The 22,257-nt window shown below is 44.5% G+C and overlaps 1 protein-coding gene across 1 annotated transcript in view; it reads left to right on the plus strand.

Annotated features, from left to right (window-relative positions):
* The first annotated feature begins 18,964 nt into the window (after positions 1-18,964).
* MAMDC2 (MAM domain containing 2) overlaps positions 18,965-22,257 on the plus strand; it is a 138,388-nt gene continuing 135,095 nt past the window's right edge. The window contains exon 1 of the mRNA XM_089691059.1: positions 18,965-19,140. Coding sequence (XP_089547185.1) covers positions 19,101-19,140 — 40 coding nt within the window. The 5' untranslated portion in view covers positions 18,965-19,100. The remainder of the gene's footprint in view (positions 19,141-22,257) is intronic.

A 22,257-nucleotide genomic window follows, 5' to 3' on the forward strand; every position in this document is an offset into this window, starting at 1 on the left:
CTTTAGGCCCTCTGATGCATTTTACCCCAATTGGGCTGAATTGTAGAGGTAGAAAGGAAGGTAGAGGAAAAACCCATCAGAGAGGCATGGCCTAAAGCCTGGACTGTGTCTATTGAAACCAACTATCTGAGATAAATACTACAATGTGATTTTACAGAGTGTGGCTCTGTTTCTACTTTTTTGCAATAAATGCTGTTCAGGAGGGAGCCAGCATCTGTTACATGATTACCTGATGAGTATTTGAACAGAGCTTTGAGCAGTGCAGTTTCTCTGAGGAATTTCTACATTTTCAAGTACTTTCAAATGACATTCATCAAGTCTATTAAAGCATTATTGAATAAAAGGACAAGATTTTTCATTAAAACATTCATATGAAAATCTATCAGTGTATGTCCAGCTCATCTTGCTAGTGTGATACTAAAGGCAAATCAGTTGAACACAGAAGTGGCACAAGACAGCCTAGTTGTCCAGTCCTTAAAGTGATGCTAAACACACACTGCTTCATTTACATAATCCCTACTCTTGTATCTATGTGGATGATGGCGCTGCATTTATTTAAAAAGAAAAAATCTCAGTACCTTTCTTTTCCCCTAATCAATATACAGATGTAAAGTGAAAGAAAAATGAGAAGCGCACCAACCTTGCGCATTACCTCAGTAACCAAAATTTATTGATAAAGGAATGGTACTCACAAACAGAGAATAAAATCAGGCATGTAAGTCCTCCAAAGGACTTCAGAGACAAGAAGCCAGTGCGAATCCTATCATGGGGGTAGACACTTCTTCATCAGACACTTCAGCCTTCACAGTCACCATGTCTCAATCCAATAGAGCACCTTTGAGATGTGGTGGAACGGGAGATTCGCATCATGAATGTGTAGCCCACAAATCTGCAGAAACTGTGTAATGCTATCATGTCAATATGGACCACATTCTCTGAGGAATGTTTCCAACACCTTGTTGAATCTATGCCATGTAAAACTAAGGCAGTTCTGAAGGCAAAAGGGGGGTCCAATTCGTTACTAGCAAGGTGTACCTAATAAAGTGGCTGGCGAGTGTATAATATACCATAAGTATATTGAGGCACACCAGTATGGAAATAATTCAAGCTTTAACCTCCCTGGCGGTATGATTATTTCAGATTTTTGGTTCTGAAAGCGGTACCATTATTTTGCATGGAAATATGTAGTTTTTTTATTGTAGGCCTGTCATTTTTAGGAATAACTCAATGAAATCTGTCCGAACAAGAGTCTAGTAAACATTATGGATATGATAAAACTCGAAACACGAAATCATAAATTATAATTTAATAAATAATCATAAAACATAATAATATAATAATAATAAATTTAATTCAATAATATAATCAAACCAAAAACACTGAAATTTGAAATATAGCGCCAAGTTCGCACATCGCCGAGCAAAGTCGCAGAATCGTTTTCAGTGTCTGATGATGAATTTCCCCACGAATCATTATCACTCAATTCTGCAAGTGGTTCTGATTTACGATCGCTGTTCTCTAGCTGGTCTAAAACCGATTTTGACCTAAAGGGACGCTTTTTGGACGCCATGGACTTTTCTCAGTTTCCAGGCAGAAAGAACAGTCAAAATGCAGGCAGGGCACAGGACAAAGCAGTAGGGACAAAATGTATGTGAAATGCTTTGAAACAGCAATGTTTTGCTATGTAATAATCGTTTTAAAAAAAATGACATTTTTTAAAACTTTCAAATTTGCCGCCGGTTCCGGAGCCCGTACGTCCCGACGTCACAGAGACTTGAACACGGAAGTCAGATGCCGGCATCGGCCGGAGGAGATGGCCAGGGACGCTGCAGGGGACACATCGCAGGAGCGAAGGACAAGGTAAGTGCTGCAGGGAATCCCTGAGCAACGCCGCATGGTAAGCTCAGGGTTACCGCTTGTGGTACTGAAAGTTTACCCCGAGCTACACTTGGGAATACCACCAGGGAGGTTAAATAAGAAAAGATTAATAATAGTACATGCATCCAATGTACAAACAGGTATTACCATGTACTATTAGCAAAGGGGCTGATAGTAGTCCTAGTAGGATTGTACAATACCTGGGTATACATATTTATTAATAGAGTTACCTCCAGATGAATGTTACAGCAAAGATCAGTTGCAGGGCCCCCTGAGGATGATCATGATGTGGCATCCGTTGTATCAGAGACCTGCAGACAAGATCAGAGGTGATCCTCCAACGTTTGTCCAACCAGCTTGGAACACGACTTCTCACATGAAGAAGCTGTGGTGTGGCACTGGAACCTAGTAGTTTCTAATCTGACATGCAACTGGACCTCTAATTACCAGAAGCGGCCATCAGATGCCTAACCTGGCACTAGCTCAGACTAGAATCCCAGATCAAAAGGGACAGGGTTAACTTAAATAAAAGAGCTGTATATTAACCCTATTACAATAAACAGGTTCACCTACTAATATACAGCAAGATGCCCACTACATGGATACAGTAGAACAGACATAGTTACCTGGCACTGTGCATGTGAAATAATATCAATAGGACAGAGATATTCTGTTCATCACAATTAGATATACATGTAGTAGCTGCAGTTACATAGTTACATAGTTAGTCTGGCTGAAAAAAGACAAAAGTCCATCCAGTTCAACCATTAAAAAAAAAAACCAAAAGTTATAATCCTACACCCACAGTTGATCCAGAGGAAGGCAAAAAAAAACCCAGCAAAGCATGATCCAATTCTCTCCTGCAGGGAAATAAAAATCCTTTCTGATCCCCGAGAGGCAATTGGATATTCCCTGGATCAACTTTACCTATAAATGTTAGTATCCAGTTATATTCTGTGTATTTAGGAAAAAATCCAGGCCTTTTTTAAAGCAATCCATGGAGCTGGCCAGAACCAACTCTTGAGGGAGTCTATTCCACATTTTCACAGCTCTTAATGTGAAGAAACTTTTCTGTGTTTGGAGATTAAATTTCTTTTCCTCCAGATGTAAAGAGTGCCCCCTTGTCCTCTGTGATGACCTCAGGGTGAATAGTTCTACACCGAGTTTACTATATGAACCACTGATGTATTTATACATGTTAATCATATCCCCCCTTAATCTCCTCTTCTCAAGAGAGAATAAATTCAGTTCCTCTAATCTTTCCTCATAGCTGATCTCCTCCATGTCTCTTATCAGTTTGGTTGCCCTTCTCTGCACTTTCTCCAGTTCCCCAATGTTCTTTTTGTGAATTGGTGCCCAAAACTGAACTGCATATTCCAGATGAGGTATTACTAATGATTTGTACAGGGTAATATGATATCTCTCTCTCTGGAGTTTATACCTCTTTTAATACAAGAGAGGATTTTGCTCACTTTAGAAACCGCAGCTTGACATTGCATGCCATTATTAAGCTTGTGATCTACCAGAACTCCCAGATCCTTCTCCACCATTGCTTCTCCCAGTTGTACCCCCCGTACCCCCCCCCCCCAGTATGTATGATGCATGCATATTCTTAGCCCCCAAGTGCATAACCTTACATTTATCAACATTAAACCTCATTTGCCACATAATTGCCAATTTACCAGTGCATTGAGGTCAGCTTGTAAGTTGAAGACATCCTGTAAGGATGCTATTCTACTGCACAGCTTGGTGTCATCTGCAAAGCCTGAAATGGTATTTTTATTCTCAGACCCTATATTGTATATAAATATATTAAAAAGTAAGGGTCCCAAAATTGAACCTTGGGGTACACCACTGATGGCCCCATACCATTCAGAGTATTAATCATTAACCACTACTCTTTGAATACGATCTTTGAGCCAGTTTTCTATCCATTTACATACTGATTTTTCCATGCCTGTAGACTTTACCTTACACATTAGCCGTGTGGAGAACTATGTCAAACGCTTTTGCAAAATCCACGTATACCACATCCACTGCCACCCGCCAGTTAAACTATTATAACTTAGGAATACTTGAATAATAGTCCCTTCTGGCTTGGGGTTTAGCAGCATGGACAGGACATATGGCCAAGACTTTCTCTATCAATCCACTTCTTCCTTCTGGAGTTTTAAAGCCAACAACCCAGGGACAGGAAGTGCATACATAATATATTTACAGGCATTTACAAATATAGACAGTGGATGGCAGCAGATCCCCACAGTCTTCTTTAGACTGTACACTGAGCTGCACAAGTGCAGTACAGGGCCCATGTGTCGGGATGACTGAACATTTGTGCTCATAACTCAAAGTACCTTCTATGATTCTCAGCCTCCTCCAATCTCCTTTTTGTTTTCTCATGTGAGGGTGGCTATATTCATTCTCCAGGGTCCCACTCTACATAAGAAAGTAGCCACTCTCCCCTGCTCACTCTTCGAGATGCACTCTGGATTATGAAATATGTAGACTCATCCACCTTACTAACCGTTCCATATCTGCCATCCCTCTCTGTCAATCCCTCCACTGGCTTCCCATTGACCAACATATAAAATTCAAAACATTAACAATAACATATAAAGCCACTTATAACTCTGCCCCAAATTACATCACCAATTTTGTCTCCAAATATCACCCAAACCGTACTCTCCGCTCCTCGCATGACCTCCTGCTCTCTAGCTCCCTTGTCTCCTCCTCCCATGCTCATCTCCAGGACTTCTCCAGAGCCTCCCCCATCCTCTGGAACTCTCTTCCCCAATTTATCAGACTATCACCTACTCTGCTCACTTTTAGGCGATCTCTGAAAACCTATCTCTTCAGGGAAGCCTATCCTGCCCTCAGCTAATAATGGAATCTTCTATTCCTCCTACCAGTACATTCCCCGCAGTTACTACCTTTTGTACCACTAACCCCTCCCTCCTAGATTGTAAATTCCAAGGAGCAAGGCCCTTCTAACCCTCTTGTATTGAACTGTATTGTTGCTGTATTGTCTCCCATTATAATGTAAAGCGCTGAGCAACTGTTGTATAAATCCTGTATAATAATAATAATATAGTACAAAATGACTGCAACAAAGGTGCACTGCTCGTTCTAATCAAATGAAAGTAAGGGAGAAAGTTTCATAGGTTCGTGAGGTCAAAGATTACTTTACAAACAGGGAAACACAGTGATAAACATTTTATGAAAAATAGATTACGAATTAAGTAGAGGTTGTGTATGGATTATTTTTGGAGAATAAGGATATTATTTAGTGTCACTTTAATATACAACAAAAACTGATCCTGGTCTAGAAACATTCCAGGACTAAATCCCTAAACTATAGTACCTGGAAGTAATGTTAGTTTTGCAGTGACATCTAACTGCAATAGCTGAGGTGTGTATTAAAGTGAGGCATTTTAAAACCTTAGAGCAGTTTTGGACTATTTTATTCAGAATTGCAACAGTGAGCAAAGGCTGCCAAACACTTAGTTTGCATCATGTGGCATGTATAGTAGATTGTGAGTCAAACTGTACAAGAAAACCAATTATATTTTACACAATGCACAATTATTTATTACTGGCCTTAAGCTAAAGCTGTTTTTAAAATTAATTTTCTAAATATACTCTTTAGAACAGTTGTTTTCAGGAAATCTGATTTATTTAAGCAGCCTGACATCTGCAGACATGCATAGAATGGCATAATTTAAATGTCATAAATGAAGGTAATATTTCATAACTTGCACCTACAGCAAATAAACTGTTGCATGATCTGGTAAGAAATGTCAGGGCATAGCCAAGCACTTGGTGATCATCATAAGCAGGGCTGGACATCTTTGTGAACATGGAATTTGGAGACCAGTTAAGGTCAGAATGACACCACTTTGTACATTGCTTTCAGTTCTTCACACAAATCAATGTGAATCAATGTGAATACATGAAAACACTTTTAAAGGCATGACATAAACATGGTAAAATCAAAGCAAGTGCTTATCATAAACCCATACATAAGTACACTAAACTTAAGGCTAGCAACTAGCTCTAACCTGTACAATCTCCTTTAGATCTACCAATGACTATCTAGTACAAGTATGCTAAAGTACATATCTCCTAAACAGTGCACGTTTCAGAGATATTTACTGTACCTGCAGGTAAGCCTTATTATAGACTTACCTGTAGGTAGAAGAGAAAGAAAGACTCTACTACCACTTTAAAGCCCCAGTAGTAAGCAAAACATGTCAGAGAAGAGAAAAAAGTGAAATGGCTTTCCAGATTGTTTAACTACGTTTTGTATTGGTCATTGGAAGTTATGGCAAGGCTGGTTGGCATCCTTGGTGGAAGTAATACTTGGGACTTTTGAGCTGTGACTTGGACCAGGGCTGTCTTAATGCAAGGGCCCCTCTGTGCACTGCCAAGGGTCCCCATGCATATGGGGGCCCCTTGACATAGGTGCCAACTGCCTTGTTTTCTAATCAGCTGTCTGACTGGAGCCCTGGGGACATCTGCAATACTGTATGGTGCCCAACACACAAAGTGGCAGTGGTGTGCCAGGTGCTGGAATTCTGTGATCCAGCACCTAGAACAGAAAGGAAGACTGCACTGTGGGTGGAGTTTTCTCTTCCCCAGTACAAGCAAAGTCCTGGCTAGGAGAGAGGGGTGTGGGAGCCTGTGATCATGTACTGTAAGTGATCACAATGGGAAAGGGGGTTGTGCTTGAGGAAATAGAATTCATTGCCATTCCTATTGATACAGGAATGGGGGATGGGGGTTAAATTTCACTACCATGACCACCAATACATGTGGGGGATAACTTTCAATGGCAATGACCTTCCCCCCCCCCCAATTGGTGGTCAGTATTGGTGATAGTTAACCTCCCACCTGCAATGGTTGTCATGGTAGTGACATTTTAACCCATCACCCCCCCTGCATTTGTGGTCACTGCATTTTACATGAACCTCCCTCACCCTGCCACACCAACTTTTTGCCATCTCCCTGGTAGTGGCCCCAGTGCATTACTTATCCCAGGGGCCCCTTTTACTATTAAGATGGCCCTGAGTTGGACTTAGGAGTAACTGACAGGTGCCCCTGTGGTTGTATACAATTTGAATGGCTTGTAGGTGAGTAACATGGCTTTGGAAAATCTAAAGGAGATTGTATATAGATTGCAAAATCATATTGCAATGTCTATGGCCAGCTTGTGTCAATGGGCTTGTGTTGATAGCATCAGTTTGACCTCAGGTTGAGAGGCTTCTGAGATCATTCAGGATTCATTGATGGGTGCATTGACCTGCTGCATGTCACTTGTTTAGTATTGAGGGGCACAAACGACTCTCAAGACAATCCTTTACAAAGATTCTTTTTCTTTCTTTCTTGCTCTTTCTTTCTCTCATTCTTTTGTTTCCAATACATTTTTTTGAAAGTTTCGAAAGATGTACAACACAACTCTGTGGGATACAGCACAGGAGACACAAAGCCATACACCCCCACATGCAAAAAGGCAACTTTTGCTCTTTTTGCTCTTCCTCTTTTTCTTTCATCCTTTCTTTCGCTCCTTCTTTTTATTTGTTCTTTCTTTCGCTCTTTTTTTCGCTCTTTTTTCCACTCTTTATTTCTTTCTTTCATTCTTTTTTCCTTTCCTTACTTCCTTCCATTTAAAACAGTACTCCAAAAAATGAAAGAAACCAGCTACTGAAAACTAGTTTTTACAGACATCGGCCAAGAGTTAAAATGAACTGCTTCTGCAGCTGCATCTGATATGTTAAATGATAACAAATGTGTATAAAGAAGAAAATGTACTACCATACGTTCTGTACCCTTTTTATTTAAAATGTTCAGTGCAAAAACTTTCCATCATATTTTTATATATGTTAGAATCATGTGCCAGACATGGTTTTGTCATCCCTGCAGGGTAGACTGTGGGTCTCATCTGCTTTATTTTTTACTTATGCTTTCACTGCATGCAAAGCTCCTGGTCTTGGATCTCATAATAGATATCTTTGCCATTCAGGAAGTGAGGCAGTGTCACAGGCAGCTGGGGACTGCTAGATGAATTTGGGTTTTTTTTCACTAGACTTTGATGACAAAAGTGGAAGATAAACAGGGACATAAGTAATAGGTCGATGAGTTAGGTCATGACTGGTGCAAACAGCTGCCCCATAAATTCAGACATCATGAAAGAGTATGGCAGATAGTGAGCTGCTTTTCAAATTGTCCAAAGTTTTCTGAAAGCGCTGTGAAGGAGTAAATAAGGCAGGGTCACTTACAGTATAGACCTATGATAGAATAGGTAAACCCATCAGTTTATCAAAGGAGGCAGTCAGAGCCAGTGCTAGACTGTTTTGCGCCCTAGGCAAGACCAGATACTTGCACCCCCCCACCCAAAAATTTTTTTTTAAAAAGACAGTAGAAAATATTAAATCAATAAAACATGAAACTGATACATTTCTTTTAATCTGCAAAAATAAGTGCCATAAGATTCCACCAGCACCAATATTAAACACAAAGTCACGGATGGACTGTATCTGTGGCTGGTAGTGGCAGGGTGATAGATGCAGTGAGTGGAGGATGACGGATTCACACTCTGACAGATCCCAGGCTGGAATTCCCCAGGCAATGGGTAGAGATAAAATGCTATGACAGCAGGCAGCCCAGCCCACACACATATACAAATCAGCAGGCACTAAAAGAGCAGGCTTTAGGATTGTGATGATGTTTTCACTCACTGACACATTGCACATGTGATGGATAGCTGGCTGGGTCACACACACACAGACACTAGACATCATAATCAGACAATACATTCCACTGCAGGCACAGCTTCGCTTCAGCTGATGAATGGGAAGAGAAGGGCTGGAACGTCACAGTGATCAACAGCCACCAGCTGGCTTGCAGTACGGGACAGAGTCTGAGAGAAACACTGGAAGGAGTTGCAGCTTAGCTGCTACACTGGCCCCAGAGACTCATCATCTTCCTCTGTCCTTTCTTCCTCTCCTCTGCTGCCCCTCCCTCAGCTGGAGGTTCATTCATGATGTTGCCGCAAACCACACAGAGGGAGTGCCTTTCTGTGCTGCACCAAGGCACCCCTAGGTGGCAGTGCACCCTAAACCGCCACCTAGTCTGCCTAGTGGAAGCACCGGCCCTGGAGACAGTGTATCCTTGACACATCCTGGTCAATATTGGTCTAAACCAAACAAATATTTATAAAGTATAAAAAGTCACTGCCTACCTACATTTTTTGTGTGCTTTTTCTATGTAACTCGCTTTGTCCACATTGATGTCCTTTGTGTAAAATATCTGCTTTATACCAGCTTAAAGTTGGCCATACACAGTTAGGCCTCATGCACATTGGGCTTAAAAAATTCCACATTTGATGTTTATTTTTTTAAATTTGTAAAAGCACCTTAACCCCTTCACGCCTAAGGGTAAAACAAATCTTAAAGCTTAAGTAAAATTTTACAACTTTCACATGTGTTAGTAAAACCGTACATATCATCACAACTACTTTGTTCGTCCAGGTGACTTATACCTTGTTTTTTTTTTTCAGGACAAATTGGGCTTTCATTTGGTGGTAAATGGTAGTGGATATCTCCTGATATTTTTTATTATCAAAGGAAAACTGGGCCAAAATAGTAAAAAAATTTTTTTTAAATTTAGCTATGTGTTTCTTGATACTACCATAACTTACCACCAAAGAACAACCCAAAATACTTTTTCAAGCTCTTGACGATCGCAACGATACCATATATGTGTATTTTATATTTTTTGTTGTTTGTACCTGTACTACAGCCCAGAAACAATAGTGCACATTTTGTTTTTTGTTTTTACCTAAAACACACTGACACTGACACTAACTGACAATGATATCAATAAAAAAAATCTGACATTTGACCCTGACCTTTGACCCTGACCTTGACCCAAACACTGATCCTGGCAATGAACTTAATCTAGGTATTTTTTCTTTTTTCTTTTCTTTTTTAATATTTATTTATCTTGGTTTTTTTTTACAGTTTTTTTCACCTCTCTGCAAGGAGAGAGAGAGATACAATGTATCTTTCTCCTCCATTCAGAGAGAAAAAAAAACAAGGGGGGTGGACTTCACAGTGACTTGTCACTGTGATAGCCAATCAGAGGTTATCACAGCAATCATGTGACCCCGATTAGGGAGTACCAGGTCCTGATCGTTAGAATGGGACCTGGGGTTCTCAGTGACACCCTGGTCAAAGTCGGCATCAAGGGGTTATTGTTAGCTGATGTGTCCATAGATACATAGGCCTTTACAGGAGTATTAATCTCGAAACACAGCTGGAAAAACTTTAAATTAAAAATCGAAAGACACAGGTAGAAAATTGTCAACCAAATCAATTGCCATCACTGTATGGGTATTTTGATAACCACATCAATGTGGACAAATCCAGCTATGCAGACATTTACAGGCATATTAGAAGAGGAGTGTTTGTGGACAGGAAAAAAAACACCAAAGGCACATTGAGGAGAGGAGCAGAAGAGCAGAAAAACACTAGACGCACCTAAACATGTTTAAAGACACCTAAATGCTAGATGCATCAATGCATTTCAATAGCCAAAATAAATTAAAGTGGTTGTAAAGGCGCAAGGTTTTTTACCTTCATGCATTCTATACATTCCCTAATACTCACCTAATGTCAGGAATGGACTGGCCAGCAATGGTGGGACTCACCTGCCTTTTGATCTGCAGTACCAGGGCTGGCCAGCGGATGCTCCCAGCAATCAGAGACTCAACTTTGCAGCCAGCTAACACCTGGAACTGATTATGCTGGGGTATTTAAGGGATGGCCAGACCCACAGACTCTGCCTTGGTGTTGTGTTTGTCCTGGGCCCTGTATCCTGTTTCTGTCCTGCATCCTGTTTCTGAACCGCTGCTGACTTCTCCTGCTCTGATCCCGGCTCGCTCCTGACCATCCCTCTGCCTGACCCTCTGTACCACGCTGCTTGCTACCTGTTCTGATCCCTGGCTTGTGACCCTGACCATCCCTCTGCCTGACCCTCTGTACTACGCTGCTTGCTACCTGCTGAACCTGGCCTGTGACCCCGACCAATCTCCGCTTGCTCCCCCTGTACCTACCTGTCCTATTGATATTGACCCGGCCTGCCTGACGACGCTTGCTTGTATGTACTGTTATCTGTGGGTGGTTGGTTTGGTTTGGTTGCACTGTATTATGTTTTAGTATTGCACTGTGTTTATGTTTGTATTGTTAGTGTTAATAAATTATATTGTTTATAACATATCTGAGGTCTGCGTTTCCCTGCGTCAGCCACACACCTCTGGTCACACCTGGGAGCCCTGACACCTAAGCCCCCTCTCGATTCAGAGATGTGCACTGGAGTCTCAGCTAGCCTGGGACTCCCTCTCCTCATTGGCTGAGACAGAAGTGGGAGCCATTTGCTCCCTATGGTGTCAATCACAGCCAGTGAGCCAATGAGAAGAGAGAGGGGGCAAGGCTGTGTGTGAATGGACATATGGAGGAATGGTTGCCCCCATACTGAGCTGCTTGCTGTGGGGACACTTGACAGGAGGGAGGGACCAGGAGGGGCCAAGAGGAGGATCTGCTCTGTGCAAAACCACTGCACACAGCAGGTAAGTATTGACATGTTTGTTATTTTTTCTAAAAAAAAAAATAAGCCTTTAAACTCTTTTTAATATTCTGGCCAATAGAAGGCATTAATGCTCAAGCACAAGACATGCCTAAATGCGTCTAATCACTCCTATAATACTCAACTTACTGGAGGGGCTAAATAGACATCTAATGTGCATAGGCCTTGGAATTTCAGATGATTTCTGTGAACTGACCGAAATTCTAATTGTGGGTGGCCCTGTCAACACCACCTGGCTCAAAAAATTTGAATAAAAAATCAAAAGTCCCAGGCGGAAAACTGTCAACCAAATCAGTTGCCATCACTGTTTGGCTACTCTCTCTTAAACTAAAAAAGATTTTAGTTGCAGATACACTTTAAAGACAAAATACAGTACCCTTTCAGTGGATTCTCCCAGAAATGCACTGGTCAAATACTCATTATGCTAAGGGTAAAGGAGTAAGCCATAATGCTTATCTTTTTCCTCCTCCACGCTGCACAATTGGTCCCCCAAAACATCTTCCATAAGGCATTCTGGCTGGTGGTCACATTCTGATGTCAACACACATACATTTCAGGACCAATAGTCCTGTACTGCATGCAAGGACAATGATAGTTCACCAACAACCTGACACGCTAGAGAGGAGAGAATATTTATCTTCAGCATAACCATGTGATTTAGAGGCTTTTTTGCACAACTTGTAGTAGGAGCAAAAAGTGGCCTCCTCAGCCACTTTTAAATATGAGCTCCTGAAAAACATGTGTCTCACCCTCCTAGGTAGCTAAGGGGAGCTAGAGTCTTATTGTTAGTTAGGAGGGCTTAGTAGCAGGCTGGATGTGATAGCCAGGTTGGTAAAATTTAGGTCAGAGCTGAAAGGCTCTGCTGACCAGCTCTTTGGGACTTCCCCCTGCTCTAGAAGCAGTGGGTGGAGGTGAGGAGTGGCTGGTCTGTACTCTTAGAGGATCCTGGTCAATCCCCAACAGAAGGCTTGGCAAGGGGCCAGGACAACCTTTAAGAGTAACTGAACCTGCTCAGCAGCAGGAGATTGTGGAGGAGAGTTTGGGTGGAAGATGGAGAAGTGAGGCTGAAGAGCAGGGGCCTGGGAGGGAGCCCTGGTGGAGAGGGGCTCACCTCCAGGCAGGGATGCTGGAAAATATGAAAATTCAGCACGTCATTGGCCCCCAGAAAGAGGACCACCTGTGCAGCAGGGAAAGAGCAGCCCAGCCAGAAGGCCTGATAGCAGCCACCAACCCATCCACTCACAGACGGAGGACTGAGTGAGTAAACCTGCACCCCCTGGGCCAGTAAGGGGAAGGAGCCCTTCAATGGGAAACTGATTTAGCTGCCTACCCAGGACTGTCCTATGTTTAAAGTGACAGGCACTGGATCCCCTGCCCAGGGATTCATCAGGAGATGCACACAGCCTGTGGCAGCACCTCGTGAAGCTTGTGCCCACCTTAGAGCCTACACTATCAATTCTCCTACTGAGGCAAGCTGCAGCTTGCTCTTCTGTCGGGTACTATCAAGGAATGCGGTTTGGGGGTAAAAGGAGAACTCTGTACTGGGGAAGGGGGTAATTCAGGAGGGAAAGGGGTGTCATTTTAGTTTAAAGTGGACTAGGGATTCATCAGGCGATGCACATGCAGGTGGCAGCACCTCGTGAAGCTTGTGCCCACCCTAGAGCCTACACTATCCATTCTCCTACCAAGGCAAACTGCAGCTTGCTCTTCTGTCAGGTTCTATCAAAGAATGCGGTTTGGGGGTAAAAGGAGAACTCTGTACTGGGGAGGGGGTAATTTGGGGGAGAAAGGTATGTCATTTTGGTTTAAAGTGGACCAGTCCTATGCAGCCCTGAACTCTGTACTCTATACGTAGTGCACTCCTGAACTCTGCACTTTGTATACAGCACACACCTGAACCCTGCACTCTGTATGTAGCACACTGCTGAGCTCTGCAATCCATACATAGCGCTCACTTGAACTCTGCACGCTACATAGCGCACACCTGAACTCTGCACACAGCGCACATCTGAACTCTGTACTCTGTACGTAGCACACTCCTGAACTCTGCACTTTGTATGTAGAACACTGCTGAACTATGCACTCTGTACATAGCACACTCCTGAACTCTGCACTCCATACATAGCGCACACCTGAATTCTGCACTTTGTACATAACGCATACCTGAACTCTGCATTCTGTACACAGTGCACACCTGAATTCTGTACTCTGTATGCAGCGCACACCTGAACTCTGCAATGTGTACATGAACTCTGCACTGTGTACATAGCACACACCTGAACTCTGCACGCTGTACACAGCACACACCTGAGCTCTATACACAGCACACACATGAACTTTGAACTCTGTACATAGCACACACCAGAACTCTGGACTTATATTAGTAGAGTACCACTGAACTCTATACTGTGTATGTAGAGCACTCCAGACCTCTGCACTCTGTACGTAGCTCACTCCTGAACTCTGCTCTCTGTACTCAGCACCCTCCTGGACTCTGTACTTTGTACGTAGCACACTCCTGAACTCTGCACTCTGTACGTAGCCACACTCCTGAACTCTGCACTCTGTATGTAGAGCACTCCTGAACTCTTAACTCTGTACAAAAGAGCAGCAGTTCTCTTGGCTCTCTCCCTCCTCATTGGGAGCCATTGCTGTCAATCACAGCCATTGAGGAGAGTGGGAGCAGGGTGGTGCCATGCTTTGTGTGTCAATAGACACACAGAGTCGGCCTGGGAGTGAACACACTCAAGTGCCCCATAGCAAGTGTGGACCCCAGAAGAGGGGGATCAGGGTTCCTCTGTGCGAAAACAATACACAGAGCAGGTAAGTATAACATGTTTGTCATATTCAAAAAATAAAAGTTTATCCTTTACATTTACTTTAAGTTCATGCAGATGCAATGCAGGTATTTTCACTGCAACATCTGACCTTTTTTACTGGCCTAGCCTTTAGATTGTCACAAATGAGTTTTATTCACTAAACCGGTGATCATAGATAATTTTAAAGGTATTAGTAAAATATTGATCAATTGTGAAAAAAAATGCTCCAGTTCATTTTTTTTTTCTGCTGGGTTGTTTGGGCCTAAGGCAAATCCTGATTTGTGTTAATAATTTTTTATTTAATGAATATATATATTTGCACACATGCAGTGTTTAAGCTTTGGGGTGTATACCCTAATTCAATGTCAAGAAGTTTTGTACTGGGGTGGCTTGAAAAGAATAAAAAATCTCCTGCACTCAAAGGACCGGATATGGCATCTGTGGAAGGATCTTAATAGACCTTCAAACCAATATGGCAGTACTGTGCAGCCCCCTAAGGGCTGGGGTTACCCAATATGGCACTAGAAAATAAGAAAAGATGCATGAGTCCCACATGTGAAAAGGACACTTTGAAATGGCTGACGCGTTTCGAGGAGTGATCTCTTCTTCATCAGAGCCTACACATTTGGACATTGTCGGTCATGATATGACTGTTTACATTTGTCGTTTGTGAGTATACATCTGCTATTTTTTAAGATTAAAGTTTTAATCGCGGTAATGCACAAGGCTTGTGCACTTCTTTTCTTTTCTTATTTTCTGGGGTGGGTTGAGCCTGATGGGGAACTAAGAGAGTAGAAACAGGCACGTGAATCTGTAGGAAGCTGTCACCGGGGTTGGATTGTCCACACCTGCAATAATACCCCCATAGCAAGCAGAGGAGTGGACAGCGCCAGGGAGGGACCCCAGAAGAGGAGGTTTGGGGTTGCTTTGTGCAAAACCATTGAACAGAGCAGGTAAGCATAACACATTTGTTATTTTCATGTAAACATTATAGCTTTACAGTCACTTTAGGCACTTGCTAATCGTGCTTTAGTCCAATGATGGCTACAGCGCAGTTGGCTGGTTCAGGGAGGGCATCTATTGACCAGAATCCCGCCACCCCGCATGCCCCCATGGTGCGCATTGGGTGCTCTCTGTGATCACTGTGTCCTTCAGACACAGCTGATCACATAGAGAGGTAAAGGGCCTAACACAGCGGCCCTCTACAACATGATCAGCTATGTCCAATCACAGTTCATCACAGTGTAAATAGATTTTTCTGGTTATTGGTAGTCTTCTCCTCTCGTGCTTTGACATTGTGAGGAGAAGAAAGCTGGTAACCAGCGATTAACATGAGAACATCTACATTGATAAGCAGCCCCATAAGTGACAATCAGTGATGCCTATAAGTGTCCATCAGTGTTGCCTATCAGTGCCCATCAGTGCCACCTATCACTGCCTCCTCATCAGTTCTACCTATCGGGGCCCAACAGTGCCACCTCTCAGTGCGACCTATTAGTGCCCATCAGTGCTGCCTATCAGTGCCCATCAGTGCCGCCTATCAGTGCCACATATCAGTGTCCATCAATGCCGCATATCAGTGCAGCCTCATTAGTGCCCATCTGTGCCACCTCATCAGTGCTGCCTCATCAGTGCCATCAGTGTAGCCTCATCAGCACACATTGGTGAAGAAGAAAAATTACTTATTTGCAAATTTTATAACAGAAACTAAGAAATATTTTTTTTTTAAAATGTACTGTCTTTTTTCATTTGTTTAGCAAAATAAAAAAACAAGTGGTGATCAAATACCACAAAAAAGCTCTATCTGTCTAAAAAAATGGTAAAAATATCATATAGCTACAGTGTTTTGCATGTTATAAAAAAAAGTATAGATGAACCAGACACCTTCCCCACCCCAGTTCTCTGCTATACTTACCTCCTGGGTGGCTGCACACTCGCAGCCAGTCCAGGGATATCTACCACTTTTCTGTGCAGAAGACCAGAGCGATTCGCTGTGATGGTGCTGAGGAATCAGAATCGATCTGGCCCAGTCCCATACTTGCTGCACAGAGAAGATGGAGAAGAGTAGGGGATTCAAATCCCTGGACCTCTGGACCGGCTGTGGGGGTGCTGACAGCTCAGCCATCCTGGAGGTAAGTATAGCAGAGACTGGGGAGGGTGGGAAGGCTTTACGGTGTTACTTTACCTATACATTTTGGTGAACTAACACTTTAAGAGCACTATTCATTACTGTGTATGTAGCTTTAGTGGATTAGAGGCACTCATGCAAGAAAATATCTCAGGTTAGCCTATCTGTTTTTTATCTACAGCAGGCATCACTAAATGGCGGACTGTTTCACCTGGACCCAGTCACACCATTTAGGAGCCGCTTCTTTCCCCCCATCCTCCACTTCTTTTATAACAGCAGAGCGGACAGCAGGAGACGGAACATTTATGGGGCAAGTGTGGATAAACAGCACAGTATTGAACAGAATGCTGGAGTGGGAGCTGTCATAACATTTCTGGATCGGATGCAGGAAGCACAGCACAGCTTTGAATAGAGAGTGGGAGCTGAAGAGCTTAACTTTTTAAGTTAGCCAGTGGCTGACTGGAAGCAGGGCGGTCCTAGCAGCCAATCACCTGCTGGTTAATACAAAAAGTTAACCCTGGCAGCTGCCGCGCTCTATTCAATGCTGTGCTGTACTTCCCGAATGCTACCCAGAAATGTTATGACAGCTCCCACTCCAGAGCTCTGTTCAATACTGTGTTGTTATTCCACACCTGCTCCAGAAATGTTATGTCTCCTGCTGTCCGCTCTGCTGATGGGGGGGGGGGGGCAAGGCTGTGGATGGGGAGATGTAAAAGGGGGCAGTGTTGTGGAGGGATGTGAAGTGGGGGGTGATGTTGATGTGAGGAGAGTAGAGTATCTTACTGGGGGGGGGGGAGGGTGAAGGGGGCAGTGCTGTGTGTGTGTGGGGGGGGGGGAGGGGGGTTTGATGTGAAAAGGCCAGAGAATGCTACTGTTGAGGGAGGGATTTGTGATGTGAGGGGGTGGATTAGGGCTGTTGGGAGAGTTATAGGGCGGGGGGACAATTCTGTGGGGAGGGATATGTAAAGGGGGGGCACAGTTGTGGACGGATGTGAGGGGGGGACAGTTTGGTTGAGGGTTATGTGAAGAAGAAGAGGACAGTACTGTGGGGGAGAGAAGTGAAGGAGGCAGAGGACAGTAGTGTGGGGGAGAGATGTGAAGGGGGCAGAGGACAGTAGTGTGGGGGAGAGAGGTGAAGAGGGCAGAGGACAGTAATGTGAGGGAGAGATGTGAAGGGGGCAGAGGACAGTAGTGTGGGGGAGTGATGTGAAGAGGGCAGAGGACAGTAGTGTGGGGGAGAGATGTGAAGAGGACAGAGGACAGTAGTGTGGGGAGAGATGTGAAGGGGGCAGAGGACAGTAGTGTGGAGGAGAGATGTGAAGGGGGCAGAGGACAGTAGTGTGGGGAGAGATGTGAAGGGGGCAGAGGACAGTAGTGTGGGGGAGAGATGTGAAGGGGGCAGAGGATAGTAGTGTGGGGGAGAGATGTGAAGGGGGCAGAGGACAGTAGTGTGGGGGAGTGATGTGAAGGGGGCAGACGACAGTAGTGTGGGGAAGAGATGTGAAGGGGGCAGAGGATAGTAGTGTTGGGGAGAGATGTGAAGGGGGCAGAGGGCAGTAGAGTGGAGGAGAGATGTGAAGGGGGCAGAGGACAGTACTGTGGGGGAGAGATGTGAAGAGGGCAGAGGACAGTAGTGTGGAGGAGAGATGTGAAGGGGGCAGAGGACAGTAGTGTGGGGGAGAGATGTGAAGGGGCAGAGGACAGTAGTGTGGGGGAGAGATGTGAAGGGGCAGAGGACAGTAGTGTGGGGGAGAGATGTGAAGGAGGCAGAGGACAGTAGTGTGGGGGAGAGATGTGAAGGGGGCAGAGGACAGTAGTATGGGGAAGAGATGTGAAGGGGAAGAGGACAGTAGTGTGGGGTGGGGGTGATGATCTGAAGGGGGGTTGAGGACTGCTGAAAATAATGGGAGTGTGTGATGTGAAGGAGGTTCAGTACACTACTGTAAAGGGATGATGTGCAAGGGGCCTGAGAAGGTGAAACTGATGTGAAGTGGGGGACTCTGATGTGTAGGGGGGTACTGAGGACACTGAAGTATAGGGATTGTGATATACAGTAGGAGAGGGCTGAAAAAATAAAGCGGTTCAGACCTTGGTTGGAAGAAAATATTACTGCTCAGACCTCCATGAGTTTTAATTCAGTACCCCTGATCTACAGTATTTCTGCTCACACTAGCTGAGTTCTGAAAGTGCCAGTGTCAGTGGAATTTTGAGGAGAAGATAAATCTTTGTTGGGTCAGAAATGACTACATGCAGACATTAGACACAACACCCCATTGAGGAAATGTACAGACTATAGACAACCCATGTATGCTCACAATATATGTGCAGTCAGCCTGGTGTAACAGATGAGGTTGGAATATGTGATATCACTGACAGGGATTGGAGCAGTTTATATGATAGGACTGCTCCCTGTATGTCTGGGAAGTGTCAGGAGGAGCAGAGTCAGGATTCCCCCCTCCCCTGAGTGATCTTTGTCTGTTTCTTCAGCCTTCTCCTCACTCCCCACCTTCCTTCCTCCACAAGGGGGGACAGCTGCACTTCATCCACAGCCTATCCACCAGCACAGCCAGCAGGCTCCCAGTGCAGTCCTGCTTGGAGGTGCCCTGACTGGTACCCAGCCATCTCTGCTGACAATGCAGCCTTTCTTCTCTGCTCTCCTGCTCTCTCTGGCAGGTAAGTACCACACTCTCTGGCTCTCAGTAGGCAGTGGAGGAAACTTTTTTTTTTTTGCTTCAGTGAAATGTTGAGTCAGGTGAAAGCAGCCGGTAGGACTGCATGTTGAGGATTTGCAGTGTTCCAGCACAGAGGGAATGCAATGAGTGCAGAAAGTGCTGTGATTTATGGATGGCAGCATTGCAGAGTGGGATAGGAGCTGAGTGTGTGTTGGAGGGGCACAGAGGAGGCTGCAGGCTGTTCCCCTTTCATTCTTCAATAGTCTGCTCAGCACCATGCACACTGTCCTGTAGATGATGCCATGTCTGCTGAATCAGCCTCTTTAAAGGACATGTTGATACTCTGCGGAACTTTTGCTCCACAGCTGAGGTTTTATTTTATAAACATTTTGAATGAAAGTTTTTTTTGTTCTGCTGATCATGTAGTATTGTACCAACAGTACCACTGAGGGTTATGTCTCTGTTTAGGCTGCTTTCACACTGATGCGCTATTGCCACACACCTTTCCAAAGAGACAAAAGTGCATCAAAACTATTCCCCTTTAAATCCTAAAAATCTCTTTATACCATCGCTCTTGCTGGTGCTGAGTTTTGAATAGTCCTGCATGCTACATCTTTGGTGCAGTTTTCAAAACCGCACCAAAATTGCAGCTATCGGAAAACATGACAAAAATTAGTTTGCATTTTTGGTGCCTTTTTAAAATCACATGTCCATTTTTCATAAGTTCAGGGAACCAGAAAATGCTCCAGAAACGCATAAAAAATTAATCAAAAAACGTTCTACCTCGTTTTTGCTACAAAGCAGTGTGAAAGCCGCCTTATACTTGTGTCAAGATTGCAGCAAACTGCGTTTGGATTGCTTTTTAGAGGAATTTGACAGGCGGTGAGGAAACAATATGTTGTCTTCTCACTATCTGTTTCAATCCTGTAAATGGCGCATCACACGCACATTGCACGCAGTTGCACAGTGACCCCATTTGCTCAAGCAGTCTCAGCGTGGCCCCATTTGCTCAAGCAGTTGCAGCGTGACCGATTTGCTCAAGCAGTTGCAGCGTGACCCCATTTGCTCAAGCAGTTGCAGCGTGACCCCATTTGCTCAAGCAGTTGCAAAGTGACCCCATTTGCTCAAGCAGTTGCAGCGTGGCCCCATTTGCTCAAGCAGTTGCAGCGTGGCCCCATTTGCTCAAGCAGTTGCAAAGTGACCCCATTTGCTCAAGCAGTTGCACAGTGACCCCATTTGCTCAAGCAGTTGCAGCGTGGCCCCATTTGCTCAAGCAGTTGCACAGTGACCCTATTTGCTCAAGCAGTTGCAGCGTGACCCCATTTCCTCAAGCAGTTGCAGCGTGACCCATTTGCTCAAGCAGTTACTGCGTGACTCATTTGCTCAAGCAGTTGCTGCGTGACCCTATTTGCTCAAGCAGTTGCAGCGTGGCCCCATTTGCTCAAGCAGTTGCAGTGTGGCCCCATTTGCTCAAGCAGTTGCAGCGTGACCCCATTTGCTCAAGCAGTTGCAGCGTGGCCCCATTTGCTCAAGCAGTTGCAGCGTGGCCCCATTTGCTCAAATGAGTCATGTTCAGTTGCAGTACTGCCTGCCAAACATGAAGGGGGGGTCCAGGGGCGGACTGACAACTCATGGGGCCCCCGGGCGATAGGGGATCATGGGGCCCCTGTGTCCTTGCCCAAACTCAAAAAAGCCTATGAAAAAGGTACCAGGGGCATCTCATGGGGCCCCCTACTGACCCCGGGCCCTCGGGCGGTGCCCGAGTTTCCAAATGGTCAGTCCGCCCCTGGGGGGGTCATTTTTGCCAGATTTTATCCCTTGTGCTGATTCCTGTTCTGTTAGTGAATATCTGCCTCCATTCTGCCCCCACTGCTGCCATCATGATCTTCCAGTGTGGCGGGGGTTAATACAAGAGAGACCGACTATGCCCACCCTTCATAGAAGCTGTACTAGAGCTTCTATGAATGGAACACAATCTATGAATAGAGGGGGTGGAGCTATGAATCATTGGCCTGCCCTCACTTTTCATTCATAGAAGCTGTGGGAATGGCTTCTATGAATGAAGCAGCTGGGCAGAAAGGAGAGGCATAGTCAGGCTGTCTTGATGAGAGCATGTGACATGCCCTTAGTTGTATTAACCCCAACTGCACTGGAGGTTTATGGTGGTGGGATGGGGGCAGGACAGAGGAGGATTTTTACTTCCAAAGGAGCGATCTGGCACAAGGGACATCGCCTGCTTACTGTAAGTTATGTCCTTTGTGCTTTTTCTGATTTTGTCAGTACTTAGGCTTTCAAACACGATTTTTATTTACATACAATAACTATAGTACAATTTTTGCGATATTGCATATAAATAAAAGTCTCGTTTTACCAACATAATTTTTTTTTGCTGATGGTGCGACAGTTTTAGGCCTCATTTAGATCTGTGGTTGGGGGCGAGAGCCATGTTTTTAGCCCTCCCCCGCCTCTACCCCCGCAAATTCCTGAGACACGTCACAGGTCCCAGGAAGCTGCTGCACCATTCAGAAAGTGCACATGCGTAATGCCACAGTCAGGATTGCCATGCCGGGGACCAGAACACCAATGACGACCCGGTCCATTTGAAATCAGCACGGGATCTCTGGGCTGGTAAGTGTCTTTTTATTAAAAGTCAGCAGCTACAGTATTTGTAATTTTTTAAACCTGACCAGAGCTCCTCTTTAAGCTATGGGGTGTTCACTTGCTGTGGTTTAAATGCTATGTGTCCACAGCAGAAATTTTCCCTCCTGTCGCATTCATCAGTGATACAAATGGGGACACAGCACAAATGTATGCAGTTGTGGAGTATTGGTGCAGCATTTACAGGGTTAAAACAAGCAGTGAGGAGGCATCATATTGCCTCCTCACACCCTATCAAACGCCTCTGAAAAGCGTTCTGAACACGGATCACTTTTCAGAGGCACATCAATTGACCCACGTGTCTAAACCTAGTCTTAAAGTGGTTGTAAAGGCTCAAGGTTTTTTATCATCATGCATTCTAGGTAAGAAACCTTCTGTGTGTTGCAGCCCCCAAGCGCTCCCCCCCCCAAAAAAACTTACATGAGTGCTATCGTGATCCAGCGATGTGCAGGAGAGCCTC

This window comes from Staurois parvus, unplaced genomic scaffold (assembly GCF_062004578.1).
Source record: "Staurois parvus isolate SC_StPar_1 unplaced genomic scaffold, SC_StPar_1.0 ptg000549l, whole genome shotgun sequence".
Taxonomy (NCBI): Eukaryota; Metazoa; Chordata; class Amphibia; order Anura; family Ranidae; genus Staurois; species Staurois parvus.